The sequence below is a fragment of the Chelonoidis abingdonii genome, chromosome 10 (assembly GCF_003597395.2).
Source record: "Chelonoidis abingdonii isolate Lonesome George chromosome 10, CheloAbing_2.0, whole genome shotgun sequence".
NCBI classification, from domain to species: domain Eukaryota; kingdom Metazoa; phylum Chordata; order Testudines; family Testudinidae; genus Chelonoidis; species Chelonoidis abingdonii.
The window spans coordinates 38,865,052-38,881,379 of record NC_133778.1 but is presented as its reverse complement, the minus strand read 5'-3'; the positions used below and the strand labels follow the sequence as shown (position 1 = coordinate 38,881,379).

General features: G+C 44.2%; 1 protein-coding gene and 1 long non-coding RNA gene across 2 annotated transcripts in view; one reads left to right on the top strand and one right to left on the bottom strand.

The window, feature by feature from the left end:
* The window catches only part of SP3 (Sp3 transcription factor), a 32,573-nt gene extending 23,349 nt beyond the window's left edge, over positions 1-9,224 (bottom strand). Inside the window, exons 1-3 of the mRNA XM_032784571.2 lie at positions 8,766-9,224; positions 8,347-8,471; positions 8,062-8,172 (exon numbers count right to left, since the gene is read on the bottom strand). Coding sequence (XP_032640462.1) covers positions 8,062-8,172; positions 8,347-8,471; positions 8,766-8,772 — 243 coding nt within the window. The 5' untranslated portion in view covers positions 8,773-9,224. The remainder of the gene's footprint in view (positions 1-8,061; positions 8,173-8,346; positions 8,472-8,765) is intronic.
* LOC142047401 (uncharacterized) overlaps positions 8,478-16,328 on the top strand; it is a 48,858-nt gene continuing 41,007 nt past the window's right edge. The window contains exon 1 of the long non-coding RNA XR_012656643.1: positions 8,478-8,753. This is a non-coding gene — a long non-coding RNA (uncharacterized LOC142047401). The remainder of the gene's footprint in view (positions 8,754-16,328) is intronic.

Below are 16,328 nucleotides of genomic sequence, written 5' to 3'. Positions count from 1 at the left end.
GCTTGTTCCTCAGCGTTCCCATGTTCCCTTCCCTGGTTGAGCAGCACCCCGTGGTGATGGGACAGAAACATTGCCCCGGTGGTGCTGGGTACAGCCTCACCCTCCCTTGTGAAGGCAGAGCAACAACCTTTGGCGCCTTTTGGGAGTGCATTGAGCAAATGCATAGCACAGCAATCTTTCCTTTTTTTTTTTACGTGGTGGTGGGGGGGAATAATGAGAGCTTTCCTGAACCGCAGATACTGTGTTTGATCAAGACATTGAGCTCAGCCAAGAAGCAAATAATTTTCAGAGACGCTGTGGACTGTGGATAGCTGGATCCTCAGTCCCCTCCCTCCCTTTCGAGCGTCCATTTTGAGTCTCTGGCTTCCCGTTACGCTTGTCACGCAGCGCTGTGTATCTGGTGTTTTTTTATTCGTAACGCTTTGGCATTGTTTTCTGTAAGGTGGAGTTACAACAGATGGTCTCCCTCAGCGATCAGACTAGTTTCCCGTACGGTTATGCTGGAGCTCTTTTTCGATTTCAGACTGCATCGCCAGCCGTGCTGATCAGAGCTCCAGCGTGGGCAAGCAGGAAATGTAATTCAAAGTTTGCGTGGCTTTTCCTGTTTACCTGCCCGCTGCATCCGAGTTCAGATTGCTGTCCAGAGCGGTCAGTGCTGCACTCTGGGATGGCGCCGGAGGCAATAACTCGATTTCCGCCACACGACCCTAATTGAGTTATCACTATCGAATTTTTAGCGCTATCTTACGTTTGGGAGGAGTTCCAAATCGATTTAAGGAAGCCGTTTAATCGTATAGGGGGGGGTGCGCAAGTTTAGAGGAGGACCATCTATCCCCTATCTGATGAAGTGGGTATTCACCCACGAAAGCTCATGATCCAAAACGTCTGTTAGTCTATAAGGTGTCACAGGATTCTCTGCTGCTTATCCCCAAGAGGTAACCTAGCACAATTGTGGGGGAAGGGCTGATGGAATAACACCCTCCCTCCCATATGAAAGCTACAATAACAGGGGTGCACACATGCATGAACTTCAGCAAACATAGTGGGGATAGGTAGCAAGCATGGCCCTGAGCACTCTGCTGGAAGCTCTGTCCAAAAGCCGTCCCACTACACCAGGGGTTCTCAAACTGTGGTTTGGGGCCCCAAAGTGAATCACAACCCCATTTTAATGGCGTCACCAAGGCTGGTGTTGGTCCTGGGCCCCAGCAACTCTGAAGCCCAAGCCCCACCGCCCAGTGCTGAAGCTCAAACCCAAATCCCACCACCCAGGGCTAAGGTTACATGTCTCCTGCCCAGGGCAGAAGCCCTTGGGCTTCAGCTTTGCCCTCCCCCCTCATCTGGGGTGACAGGGCTCCGCCTTCGTTCCCCCCTCCTGGGGTCATGTAGTAATTTTTGTTGTCAGAAGGTAGTCACAATTCAATGAAGTTTGAGAACCACTGCACTACATTATCAGTGGCCCTTTGACAGAGTGCGAGGTGTAGCGCAGTGGGGCCACTTGCAGATCTCAGCAAAGCGGTGGCAGCAGAAGCAGAGCACTCAGGGCCAGTAACCAACACTGTTTTCCCTCCGAATTCCAAGGTTGCTCCAGCTTCCAGTGGAGGAGGGAAAACAAGCATCATATGCTGATTCTAGACTCTCCCAACTGTCTTGGGCAGTTCTGTGTGGTGGAAGGGGTGACGTGTTTCACCCTTATCCCCTTAACTGCTCTGAGATCTCAGGTGGTAATCTCCTCTCCCTACCCTATACATCTCCAATCCAGTCCCTTATGTGGGCTGCCCAGAGAAGCATTCCTCATTAAAGCTATGGAGTCTCTCCTTGGATGGGAGATCCTTTCTCTGCTGCAGCCCCCACCCCAGCAAGGCCAGTCTTCTGCTGCAGCTTCTTCACACAGCCACTTTTGCCCCCACTGGCCCTGCTCCCTGCAGCATTGTAACTGTCTGGGCAGGAAAATGAGGATAAGGAAAATCAATCAAGATAATACCCTAAATGTTTAAAATCATATATAAATGACCAAGAAGGGTCACTTAACTCATCCTAATGCTCATTTTTCCCCATAAAGTGCACTGAAACAAGTGAGTGGTGTATCCAGTTTAAGATTTTAAAAGGAAAAATTCCAGCTTGAATTGTTTGAAATTTATAAAAGCAGCAAAGAATCCTGTGGCACCTTATAGACTAACAGACGTTTTGGAGCATGAGCTTTCGTGGATGAATACCCACTTCGTCAGATGCATGCAGATCCAAACTAACACGGTTACTCCTCTGATGTTTGAAATTTATTTATTTTTAAGAAGGAAATTCCAATTTTATACACTATGTTTAAGAAGACGTAATTCTAGTGGACAATCTCCTTTAAAGGTCATCTGTAGAGATAAAAAAAAAGGCAGAGTTGTTTGTTTCTTTGAGATATAGGGCAGGCTAGGAGGCTTATTAATGTTTATTTATTCAAACACTAGACACTGAAGTCCATTTAAGCTAAGGCCTGGTCTCCACCTAAAACTTACCTAGCTATGTTAAATCAGGGCTGTGAAAAATTTCACCTCTAGTGTGACATAGTTACGTCAACCTAACCCCTACAATAGACGGTGTAAGGTTGACAGCAGAATCCTTTTGAATTCATTTTTTTTGTTAAAAAGATTCAAAAGCATTAACTCTTCATTTCAGGTATGAAGAACTCACATACACATCTCGCACCTCCCCACTAGTGCTTCAATACTGCGAGAGACCTGTCTTTATGCTCTTGATGTTTATATATTTAATAAAAAACAGAAAATCTTTCAAACCTTCTGTAAGCATCTTAAAAATCAAAAGAAGCAACAAGACTTAGTCTTTGGCAGGTCACCTTTAAAAGAAAGGGAATGAAAGTTACACTAGCTGAAGCTCCAGGACTGCTATACTTAGTTCTGAGCAAGTACCAAGAAAACACCAAGAACAAGGAACCAATGAGCATTTTAATATCTGATTTCTTGTACACCATCTGGGAGAGAAGTGAATTATTTATAGAATTGTAAAAGAGCAACTTTCACTTTTCCAGTGGTATAAAGCACACATTTCTTGTTAGGCTGCAAAATACAGAACCTTAAAATCCTCTCATTTCAAACACTATTTTGATTTTCTCTCCCACCAGTCCTCTTTCCCGAATTCATTCTAACATGATTTTAAACATGTCATTTCAGTTAGAATTTAACGCATCTAGGTTTTCAGATGGCATAAAGCACTGATGGCTAGTTCTATAGATCAACCTATGCCATAGTAACTTTAACCTAGTCAGTCTACTGTTTTTCATGAGGAAACTGTCACCCCACTTTGTCAAAGGAATGTAAAACAGAGGCCTTGTCTACATCACAGAAGTTACACCAACTTTTCACCCTTTAACACATGGAAAAGCATTGCTGGGAAGCATCAGTGTAACTTACCTCGAAAGTTCGTAGAAGGAAGAACTAGTATAACTTGAATCAGTGCAGCAAATGCAATTATGGGGCAGTCAACTCTCAGAGCTCCCACCATTTGACCATTGTCAGAACTGACAAATCTCTCAGCCAGCCAGCATTTTATTTCCCCCAGCTGAGTACCCACTTTGCCTCCTAGCATATTGCCTTAATTCCCATATTACCCACGCCTTTCTAAAAATCCTCCTCCAGACATGCGCAGGAGGCATTTCTTGGGCAGGAGGCCAAATGCACATTTTACAGGAGTTGCAGTTGGGTGGATGGGATATGGCAAGGAAGCATAGGGGGATTTTAAGTTGGCAAACCTGTTCGTCATTTGAGGTGCACAAAAATGACAGCCTCCTCACTGGAAATCAGTGTAAGGCAGCTCTAATGCAGACACAGGGACAAACCTTATGACATTTATAGTGGGTAGTGCGGACACACTCATTTCATGGGGGAAAGCATACCACTAATTGATTTTTCTAGTGTAGACAAGGCCAAAGAGAGAAAATCTCTATGCCTCAGATTCCCCATCTGTAAAATGGGAATGTTAATGCTCTTCTACCTCACTGGCGCAAGGAGAGTTAATTTAAGATGCACTGATATGTTTGATAATTAACAGAAATGCCTAAAAATAACCAGGAATTGAAAAGTTTACCCAACAGCAACCAGCTCAAGATATTAGCCCATGCCACTAGACCCCACTAAAAGGCATGTTTCCCTCCAATTTGACAGAATACATTCAATATGATTCATATTGTTTTACCATTGTCAACTTTCTACTGATACTTTTTTGAAGTGTACCTTAGGCTTGAATGAACATACAAACAACTGACCAATATTTGCCAAGTTTAGACTCTTTATCAACTAATATTGGTCCAACTACAGAGATTCAATTTACTGGCCAAATGCCATTTGCCCAGTCCTCCATACCTTCCTGGCTTCCTTTCCCTCCACTATCATCTAACGCAATGATTCTCAACCAGGGGCCTGTGGACCCCTGGCAGGGGATGCAAGTAAGTTTCAGTGGGTCCACCAAGCAGTAGGCTCACTAGGGCTCAGGGCAGAAAGCTGAAGCCCCACTGCATGGGACTGCAGCCCAGGACCTTGAGCCCACCACCCAGTGCTGAAGCCAAAGCCTGAGCAACTTAGGTTCACAATGCTTCCTTGGCATGGGGCCCTGGGCAGTTGCCCTCCTTGCTACCGCCTAATGCCAGCCCTGGCTTTTATATGCAGAAAAACAGTTGTTGTGGCAGAGCTGGGCCATCAAGTTTTTATAGCATACTGAGGAGGTTCAGAAAAAAAAAGATTGAGACCCCTGATCTAACACAGTGTCAACCTGTGGGACTCTTTGTCGGGGATGTTGTGAAGGCCAAAATTGGAACAGGGTTCAAAACAGAAGTAGATACATTCATGAAGGATAGGTCCATCAATGGCTACTAGCCAGGATGGGCAGGGATGTGTCCCTTTTGTTTGCCAGAAGCTGGAAGTGGATGACAGGGGATGGATCACTCAATGATTGCCTGTTCTGTTCACTCCCTCTGAAGCACATGACATTGGCCAGTGTCAAGATAGGATACTGGGCTAGACAGACCATTGGTCTGACCCACTATGCCCATTCTTATGTTCATTATTTATGCTACAAGAGTTGCACCAGTGCAACCAGACTTAAAATTGACTTATCTAGTTAAACCAGTGCAAACTCCTAACGTATACACACACAAACCAGTTTTAACTTTGCCTGAAGGTTAATAGTTAAAATGTGTCTACATGAGGGGTTTGCATTGGTTTAACTAGATAAGATTTAAAACCGATTTTGTTACGTGTGCAACTCTTCTAGTTGACACAAGGATTTATTGTATCTCTTTCCGAGTCCAAGCATCAGTTTCTTCTTTTCCTTCTCTCTCCACCCCAACTTTATTTTTCCTTTCTTCTCACCTTCCCTAACCCCCTAATTTCTCTACTGATGTTTATTTAAATCCCAACAACAAAGCTAAAGAAACTATTCAGGGCTCTATGCACTCTTGCCATCAAATAAAAAATATCAAAACCACTGTAGAAAAACAAACCATTATACTATAAAACTATAGTTCAACAAAAACGATTGTTAAACTAAGGCAATACCCCTGCCAACACTCAAGCACATGCTCAACTTCAAGCTCCACGTAGTACAGTGACTTCACTGGGACTATTTAGATGCTTAAAGTTAAACAAGTGTGTAAAGTAATGTCAGGAACTACATCAAGGTTTCCCACACCTAACATTCCCAAGAAAGGGAAGACCGCCTTTGCAGTGTGCCAGGAAGGCCAAAAAATCTGAGCTGTTTTGTACCAGATAGAGAAACATTTAACTCCCCCCCACCCCACCCCGAAAAAAAAAGGCCCTTGTAGACCTTGCAGGCAGCTATCATATGGAAGGGTTCCAACTCAAGCGTCTCAGCTAACCACAGTTGCCCCTGTATGGCATGGGGTGAAAGATTTTTGGGTAACCAAGTCTCAAGACTATTCAGGACTTTCTATGTCAAAAACCCAAATCCAGAAACCAACAGGTAGATCAGAAAGCGCTGGTGTGATATGCACATGGTGAAATACTCCACTTAACAAGTGAGCTGCCTCATTCTACATTTGATTCAGCTTTTGAATGGATTTATGGTGTAGTCCCATACAGAACCCATTGCATAAGTTCAATCTAGAGATGAAGGCAGCATAAATGCCAGTAGTAAAACTTAGGTAATGATCACAAACTCCTGACCAGATGCACATTAAGAAAAAGCAATAACTATGGCCTCTGCTACTATTTGGTCATCCAAAAAGAAGTAGAAATCGAACTCAGCTCCTTTCCCCATCTCTCCTAAATTGAAAACTTTGGTGCCAAATGATGGGATGGTCTGTCTGCAAACTTGGAAAATACTTCAAGTGTGCACATTTTGTGTTTCAGATCAAGGCTTTAGTCTCTCGTAAATTGGTGGATCTTGCCCAGGAAAGCTATCTACTAGAAAAAGAAAAATTAAAAAATGCACATAAAAAGGGAAATAGCTAAAGACCACTGTGAAAGTACACCGAAGGTCCCGATGAGCAATCAGGTTTGTTTGTGCTAAGCACTGTACAAATACCACCCCATCTCCCAAAATGTCCCCTCTCCAAAGAGGTAGTGACAGACTCGTTAAAATATACACATGGAGAAGAGCTGTATTAGCACCATCGTATTTCCAATATGTATCTTTATGGCAGTTCTATTGCAAAGCACTGTATACATTTGAAACTACCAATCAGATTTTTAAGGATACTTAGCAACCTAAAAACCTTTAAAAATCAAGTCCTGTATAATAGATCATGCTGCAAACTAATTTATAGTTGAAAGAGGCTATTAAGATGGAGACAACCATTTAGGAGTGAACAGGCCAAAGGACTAGGAGAATTTTGATCTATTCCTAGTTCAGCCATTGACCTACTTGGGGACCTGCAGAAGACCTACATGTGTGACCTTGGGGACTGCTGTGACTCAGTTTCTCCTTGTTTAAAATGGAAATAATGTTTACAGGCTTTTGAAATGTATACATGAAAACACCAAACTATTAGAAAATAACTCGTTAATGTTTAGATAATTTAATAAAATTTTGATAGCATTAATGTATTGGAACCAAGCCTTTTAAAAGCCTAGCAAACCCATTTACTCATCTAGTGTGTATGATTCCCTACTAACTAGAATGATGTACTTTAACACACTAATATTTATGTTACATCAATGCCAGTCCTGAGTAACTCTCCTTACCTATGGTAATAGATGTCATGTCAATTTAGAATGTACAACTTCTGAAGCAGATATTTCTTACTATACATAAAAAAATCAGAAAACTTAATCAAAAGACACTCAATTCACTAATCTGATTTGACCAATTTAAAAAACAAAAACAAACAAAAAAACCCCTATGAAGTCTCCACCAGCATCCTGCTATTTAGATGGTTAAACAGCAGAAGGTGTTATGGGGATACCTTTCTAGTCTACAACCAGATCCAGCTCAACATTTGGGGTTCCAAGGTCATCAAGACTCTTTTCAGAACAAGTAGCACCACAGAGATAAGAGTAGAAACTTGGTCTATAATTCAGAGTGCATAACAACTGCACCTAGGAGACTGTTCCTAGAGGCAGCTAGTTTCCAATGCTCTGATCATTTCTACACAGCCATTTTAGTCTGAAACTGCATCCTCCCTTTCAGCCAGCCTTCATTTTGTGGTATTGTTCGCTGAAGGGTTCCAAGCTGACAGCTCCAGAAGGAATTGGCTGTGATCAGGTGTAGGGGAGATTCCTCTGTTTTGTGAGGAGGAGAGGGCGGGATTGTGCTGCTCTCAGGGGTAGGGGTTGGATTTCCCGCCTCCCCCCGTTTAAAGTAAGAGAACGCGCAGCTGTCAGAGGCGAGGCGGGGTAGTTACCCTCCCGCCTCCCCCAGGGAGTCCAGCTCCTCCGGGAGAGGCAGCGGAGCCTGGGGACCCCTCGCTTGGCAGGTCGGCCCTGCCATCGTCCCTCCCCCGGGCGGGCAGTGCCGTGTGTCCCGTCCCTCCCCCCAGGCGGGCGGGCTGGCTGCGCGGTCTCTCCCCCCGGCAGGCCGTGCGAGCGCGGCGGGGCGGGCACTCACCGCTCCGGCAGAGTGAGCGGCGGCGGCGGCGGCCTCATCCTCCTCCGGCGACGGCGGGCCGATCTTGCTGCAGGTGGCCGCCAAGAGAGCGAGCGGTGACGGCTGAGTGTCCTACCCACAGTGGGCGGGTTCAAAGAGAGAAAGTGGGTGGCGGTTAATGCGGGGCAGCGGCTCGGGCTCCCGTCCTCAGACTCGCACACAGGAAGCGGCGGCACCGGCTCCCGCGCTCGCTCCCAACGTGTCACCCGGGGGGAAGGGAGGGGGCCCGGCCGGGCCTGCGCTTACCTGGGGGGCGGCCGCCCCGGCGGAGGCCGAGGCGGCGCCGTTGCCGTGCTGGAGATAGTCGCTGTGGCTGCTGCTGTCCACGTCTAAGGCAGCCATTTCCTCTTGTTTCACGGGCTTCTCGGGAGCTGCGGGCGAGCGGGGAGGGGGAGGGGAGAGTCACTGACGGGAGAGATCACCCCCTCCCTTCCCCCCTAACCCCAGCGCTCCCCCCGCCCTCCCGCACGGAGCCCTCCTCCTCCTCCTCCTCCTCCCCGCTGCTGCCCCTGCCCCTCTTCTCCCTCCTCCCCCTGCTCCTCCTGCTGCTCTCAGTGTCGCTCTCGCCTCGCTCACACGCAGACGCGCCAGGGCCGGAGGGGAGCGCAGGGCCGGACCAGGAGCGGCAGGGAGCCCCGCTGGCGGCTCGCTGTGTACGTACGTACCGGTCATGGTGTGAGTGCGAGCGGCTGGCTGGGCGGGAGGCAGGCTGGCTGGCTCGCACACAGGCCCCGCCGGCTGGGGCTAGGCGGCTGCCGCCGGGGACATGCTTATTGTGCTCACGGGCTGAAGCGGTGGCGGCGGCCCGAGCCTACTCCGGGTTTTTTTTCCTATTTTGATTGACGGTGCGGGAAAGCCGAAAGGTGGGGCTTGCAGCGGGAGAGGGGGCCCGGCCGACACCACCACCGCCCGCCCGCCTGTCAGTCCGGAACTCCCGCCTACCCCCTCTCGCAGGCTCCCATTGGCTGCGCTGCGCCAGTACCGACACTCTCACTGGCCGCCCCGCCTGTCGCTCTTCTGCCAAGGGAGGGGGGCATGCCGAGGTGGCTTCCTGTTTGCCTGGGTTTGTGTGAGAAACAATGAGCGGGCTCCTCGGAGAGCTTTCGGCGGCTGGGCCCTCAGCCCGCACGGGCCCCGGCAGCGCGCGGCGCCTAAGGCCGCTCAGGGGGATTTTTCTGGGGTAGCTTGCGGGCAGCGATCCCCGAGTTCCCTCGGGGCGGGGGGCGCCTGAGGGCCTTGCACCCTCGGAGCCAGCGCTCCGGGCAGGCAGCTCCAGCTGCTGCCGCCTGCACTAGGGCTGCGCGCTCGGTACAGGGCCTGGTTACAGCCGGCTGCTTTCCCCGCGGGCCTGGGGCGTGAGAGTGGTTCGTGGGAGACGTTTCCGCCCTCCCGCAGCAGGGTTTGAAATCTCCCTCGTTCGCGTTGTCACTCACAGCTTGTGACAGCCGCTCCCAGGAGGCGGCGGCAGCAGGCAGCGCCTTCCAAAAAACCCACAAAGTAGTTAGTGCAGTTGAAATGCAGCAGGGCTTTGTTACGACGGGAGCGGATTCATGTAATAGAGTGCAGCTTCCTAACATAACAGCAGCACACACTTTAAAATGGCTGGGCCCAAGCAGACAACCCCTGTGTGTACAGTTCCTCTTTGTTGTAGCATTCAAACTCCATGATGGTGGGAAACTCATCTGTGCTTCACTTGCTCATGCTTCCCTTAAAAACGTACAGATATATTCCCCCATCATTACTGATTCTCTAAAACAACAGAATTTCATATTTTAACTCAAAGCCAAGATAGATTTCACAGCAGAATTAGTCACACTAGGCATACCTTAAATCTTGAGTTTGCTACTGCAAATTGTGAATCTCCTGACAAATGCACTTCTGGTTGACATCTCAGATCTAAGTCCAAAAAGGTCCATCTGCGATACTTGAAGCTTGCTGATCTGTTGCTTCTGTCCATTAAAAACTGTGTCTTCTGAATAAGATTTAATATCTGTATGGAAAGTTATGTTACACATGATAAAATGTTAAATGTTTAGTGTTCTCCCTGAAGCCACTAAATCAGGCAAGTGCATATAGAAGCACTGGGTTATGTTCTGCCTTTTCAAGCCTAAATCCTTTGTCAACATTGCTTACCTGAGAGGAACTCCTGAGACTGTTCATGTATCATTCCTGATATGTCAACTGCAATGCAACATAACAGGCTTTTTTTTTTTTTTTTTAAAGAAACCATAGATTATGAACTCAGGGAATGTGTTTTACTCTGTAAAGCACTGTATAAGGATATACTGGCATGTGTGTTAATAATGCTTAGCTCTTGATTACATATTAGGAGTCATAGGTATTTGACATGGAAGGTGGACACCTCAATGCATCATCTCCCTACCCCCATCTAAATTCTTCCTAGAGGGAACACACCAGACTAGAAGGCACCAAGGAGGCCTCAAACTCCTCTCTGGTTCTAGGCTTTGATGTAATGTAAACCACAGAGAATTACCCTGAGGATACACTGTGTACACTGCAGTGACCTAGAATCTCTGCATTTAGTTTCTAAAGGTCCTGGGTCATACCAAGAGAATGCCTGAAAAATGGAGGCTAATAGCAAGTCCAGAAACCTAGTCAGAATCTTGAGACATGGAGTATGTCTATGCTGCAGTAAAACACCCATGGCTGGCCAGTGTCAACTGGCTCAGGCTGCAGGGCTAGAAAATTGCAGCAAAGATGTTTGGTCTCCAGCAGTGTAGACATACGCTATGTCTTTTTTTTTAAATGGGCCCCAACATCATTTTCTTGCAGATCTTAGCCATCTTTCTTATTGGGAGGCTTAGCCTCTATAGCTGTTTCTACTCAGGAAACTTATTGAGAGAAACTTAAATCAGAATAAATAGCCTGATCTTTCCCCATCTCCACCTTCCCTGTCAATGTACATTTCCAGAAATAGGTCCAGTCTTAGCTGTCCTCAGTTACCGTGCTGAGAATTCCTTCTGTAGTTTTATCCTAAGTGTTTTACCAACAAGCAGTTAAACTCCCAAAGCCATTTTTCACAATTCATTTTTCTTAAGTGCAGAAAAAAACCTTTTCCATTTTGGAATTTCTATTTTTGTTTTGCTTTTTCTGTTGGAATTTCATCCTTGAATCTGTTGCTGGAAAGCTAAACAATACATCCAATATATAGTTAGCTGGTTAATATGATTTGGAGTATATAATTTTTATAGCTTTTGAACACAAGATTCTTGGAAATGAGAGTTGAAATTGGGAGAAAAATTCACACTAATGCTGACAAATGAGACATGGAGTTGAGCAGTTTGTATGTCTATACTTACAGACAGTGTTCAGATACAGTTTGTCAGCACATGTTGCTGACACCCTCTGTCAAACTATATTTTTGTAGTGTAGACAGTGTATACTCTTCTAGCCTAGAACAGGACCTGATTTTCTAATTTAAGACATAAGCCAAGAGAGGAAAAGTGCCATACCTATTTAGGTATTCTGTATATCAGTGTTTCTCAACCAGAGATATACATATTCCTGGGAGTACTCAGAGGTCTTCCAGGCGGTACATCAGTTCATCTAGATATTTGCCTAGTTTTATAACAGGCTACATAAAAAGCATTAGCAAAGTCAGTACAAACTAAAATTTCATACAATGACTGGTTTTTACTGCTCTATATGTTATACTCTGAAATGTAAGTACAATATTTATATTCCAGTTGATTTGTATTTATATGGTAAAATAAGCAACTTTTCAAAAATAGTATGCTGTGACACTTTTGTATTTTTGTGTCTGATTTTGTATGCAAGTAGTTTTTAAGTGAGGTATAACTTGGGGGCATGCAAGACAAATCAGACTCCTGAAAGGGGTATAATAGTCTAGAAAGGTGGAGAACCACTGCTATATATCATAAGGCAGCAAAAAAAGAGAACAAGTCCAGCTTTTCTCCCTTTACAGGTCACCTCTAATTTACATAATGTTCCAGTTGTGACTTGTTACATAGTACTTGAATAATTTCTGCTGTTTAAAATATTCTTGTTTTGTTTTACCTGTCCTTAGCTTATATTTACTATATTTGTTGATATTGAATTGTTACCAACATTCTGAATATGTTGCTAGTTTACTCAAGTCATTTAATTCTTCCTTTATATTGACTGTTTCTCGCTCCAGTTTTTATTACCAGTTTATTGTATGCTCTTTCATTCATGATCCCAATGCTGATTTCTAGTCTTTCCATCCCAATGTGTGTTCCATTTTAGTTCTGATATCTAAGGTTCTGGCCCTGGAATCAGATCCATGCGGGTGAACCTCTGAAGTTAGAGTCCACCCACATACAGTATATCCAATTGCAGGATCAGGGGGCCAAACTTAGTATTTGGTTAACACATTGTAAATGAGTGGTTTGTATCAAAATATTTGTTTAAATCCAAAATAAATTATGACCAATGTTCTGGTGATCAACTGTGTCACTTGGTCAAGGAATTCTTTTGCACTTGAAGATAGGAATGATCACCCTCTTGTGAATCCACATCAGGTTTCTTTAGGTAACCAAGTTATTCCTCATAGTCTTTTTCCAATTAACATTTCTAGTATCTTCCCTAACCCAGAAGTCCAACTTCCTTTGAGGCAGGGATTACAACCAGTGAGTGATGCAGTATAGATTATTTACTATGATTATCTATTAGAGTAAGGATTGGAGTCTATTAGATAAAAACTGGCTTCATAACGCTGGTCAGAAAGTGGCTACAGACTGTAATATAATATCCATAGCATAGTTCCCAGAGACCCCAATCCTGATTGAGTGCTCATTGTGCGAGATGCTGTACAAATGAAAGATCAGGACAGAGGTGGCTAGAGGCTTGCCACAGGAAACAGTATTAGGTCCAGTTTTTTGACAAACAAACAAACGTCTGTAAACTAAATCCTGGTCAGATAAAAGTGTTATTAATGGCAGTCTCTTTGCTGCCATTTTGCTATGGGACTATTGATTCCAGGCAAGTTACTTGTCCTACTCATTATGAAAAGTATATATTTGTTCAAGCTGTTTTTCTATTTAACTGCTTGATTTAGTACTAGCCAAACTTATTTGTAAGCTACTTTACCTAACTTAAACCTACTTTTCTAGACTTTCTTCTTTCCCCACTACTACAGTGCTTATTTTCCTGCTTCTTTTACAAGAGACTTGTTTTCCATTTGTTCTTTCAAATTATTTTGTTTTCTCACTGTATCAGTCTTCGCATCCTCTCATGACTTCTGCCCAAATGCGAAACTATCATCAACTATCCAAACTCTAATTGGAATATTCCCTTATCAATCACGTTCAGTCCCAGGGTGGAGTTCCCTCAGCTTCTCTTCTGACCATTTAAAAAGTGGAAATAGCTTTTTCCATTAGAGCAAGTAAAACTCCTGGGGCACTGCAGAGGAATACAAAAAAAAAAAAAAATCAGGTAAAAAGGAGGACTGGTAATATTAAAGGACAAATAAGTGTTAAAAAGAGGGTAAGTTGAGAAATGAAAAAAAAATTGCAAAGTGTGAAGTGTCTTTAAAAAAAAAAGGCCTGAAAGGGGAAAAAAATCTGTTAGTAATAAACAACTATTAGTAAAATTCTAAGTATTTTCTATAATAGACAGATAAGGAGGAGACAAATTTCAAGGCAAAAAAAAGAAACAAGGAAATCAGGATCACAAAAGAACAAGTTCTCTAGCTTATTCTAATATCAAACAAATTTACATAGCCAGAACAGTCCAGGAAGTGGCAATGAGATATGCAACAATTTATAGAGTGACTTTCCCCCAAAGTGTCAAATGCATTACATACTATGAGCCTGATTCATTGAAGACACAGGGAATGCAAATTGCACCCCCAGGACTGAAGGGGCTGCTGTGGTCTGATAGAGGGATTCACTGTCAGAGAAGGGTAGGTAGTGTTTCCACCTCCAGCTTCCTGAAGGCACCTGTGAATTGTAATCTGGACTCCACAGGAATCAAGCCAGCAGTGGTTACCCAGCAGATGTGGTGAGTCACCATATACTCCAGGACAACTTGGCCATAACCAGTGCCTCTATTTTCGGGCTGTTTATGGCCAAATCCTGGTGCCCTACAATAGGCTGGATAGACTTTCTGCTAACGGGTGACACCAACACGGGACAAAGCAGATGTGATTCATGGCTGAATGAAGTCCTATATCTATATAATCTCATTCCATTAACCTCTGAAATACATGCATTTCTAGGGTGAATGTAGCAACTCTTGCAGTAAGAGTTCAGGACAGGGAGTGCAGAATATACATTGTTGAACTAAAGAGGAAGTTTAGAAAGGTCATATGTAATTACATAAGATGGAATATGGGCAGAACACTAAAACACCAACTTTTGCAGAAGTGTCACTTCAAAGCAATGTCCTGGCCGCTTGTAATTTAAGCTTCATCAAATTTACAGCTCCTACAACAGCACAGTGAGTGTGCTAGAATATCAGCTCAGTACTATGTCAGATGGAAGAGCTCCAATAGGAAGCCACACAACTCTTCTGTCATCTTTAATACTTAGAAAATGTCTTTTCCTTCTACTTGCACATACACCTCTACCTCGATATAATGCTGTCCTTAGGAGCCAAAAAATCTTACTGCATTGTAGGTGAAACCGCGTTATATCAAACTTGCTTTGATCCACCGGAGTGCTCAGTCCCACCCTCCCAGAGCGCTGCTTTACCTCATTATATCCAAATTCATGTTAGATTGGGTTGCGTTATATCAGGGTAGAGGTGTAACTCTTTTCTAAAGATAGTTGGTTCTGTTGCTCTCTTTGGTGGCCCATAATAAGTTACAGAACCTTTGTTTAAAAAAATACTTGTTCAATTCATAGTTTTGGGATATTCATGTTACGTTATACCTCAATGAAGGTGTGTGCATGTTATGCAGCATCCTAGAATAGAACTAGGTAAGATGAGAAAGAGAAAAAAATTTGAAAGTGGCATGTGTTCTTTGTCACTAGGGAAGCTGACATCCAGAGTCTCTTACTTTTGAAAGCTGGGAGTTAAGATGAAGTTGAAGAATCAGTTGGGACTCAATTAAATAAGTCATCTTAAATCATACAGCTTTGACTAAAGGGTGAAAAGGCAGAAACAAGTCTTGTGCTTGAAGAAGTTACTCAGAGAGGAAGGTCCAGATACCACACAGAGACTGTGTTTTTAAAATCCTCTTACTTTCCCTCCTGTATTTCAGTTCTTTGTTTAATGTAATAAAATTTAGAGGACTATGCGTTCTTTTGTGTTTGAGTGCCAAGCACATTGTCAGCACAGCTAAAAACAAAGCAGTAACATAGGTCAGAGGAAAACTTATTAAACTTGTTAGAGCCCCACTCCATCCTGATTTTCAGCCCTCTCTCCTACCAGCAATTTTCTTTTGGTTGTAGTAAATGAGAAAGAGTCTTTAGCTGCTATTTTCTAAATATTCTCCCCTTTCCTTCTACTGGATGGGGGTTTATTTGCATAACAAAGTTGGAGGAGGACCAGTTTTCAAAGAGAGATGTTGGTGGGGCCAAAAACAGGCTGACTGTAAAGGCCTCTTGAAGCCAGCAAGTAATAGTTTGAGCCAGCTGCATGACCAACAGTTTAGTGACCTGATCCAAAGTCCATTGAAAATGGATAGGAATCCTTCAATCGACTTCAATAACCTTGAGATCTGGTTCTAGCTGAGGAAGTCACAAAAAGGATCCCTTCTGCTGGTGAGAGTCAACAGGGAGGGCTGTTGGTCAGGAACACAACATTGGTGCCCAGAAGACAACCACATGTCCAGTGATAAGTTGCTGTTTGAGCAGGAAGTTTGCAACCGGAGTTGAGTTTGAGGCAGTACTTTGGGTCAGGGAATATCTTTTTGTTGTTTTTCTGCACACTGGGGTCCTAGGTGCTACAGTAATTCAGATAATAATCATAATATTGAAAAGTCAGAAAAGCACCACTTCAGTATTCAGGCTGCCATGGGTCTCTCGGTACTTAGACACTCCCCATCCTAGAATTATCCGAGTGTCAGAAGGCAGCCCAGGGAAGTGGCCTGGTAAATAAAGCTCATGCAGGAGCTCTGTCTGCAAGGAAAATTCCAGTCAAAGTAATGGAACTTTAAAGGCTCTTTTGCTTTAAAGGACAATTGTCTTTTAGAAGGATAGATTGCTGTTCTGCATGGATAAGGCAGTTGTGAAAGTACTAACATCTATCTCTTGCTAGCCAACAAGGGCCATGACTAACTA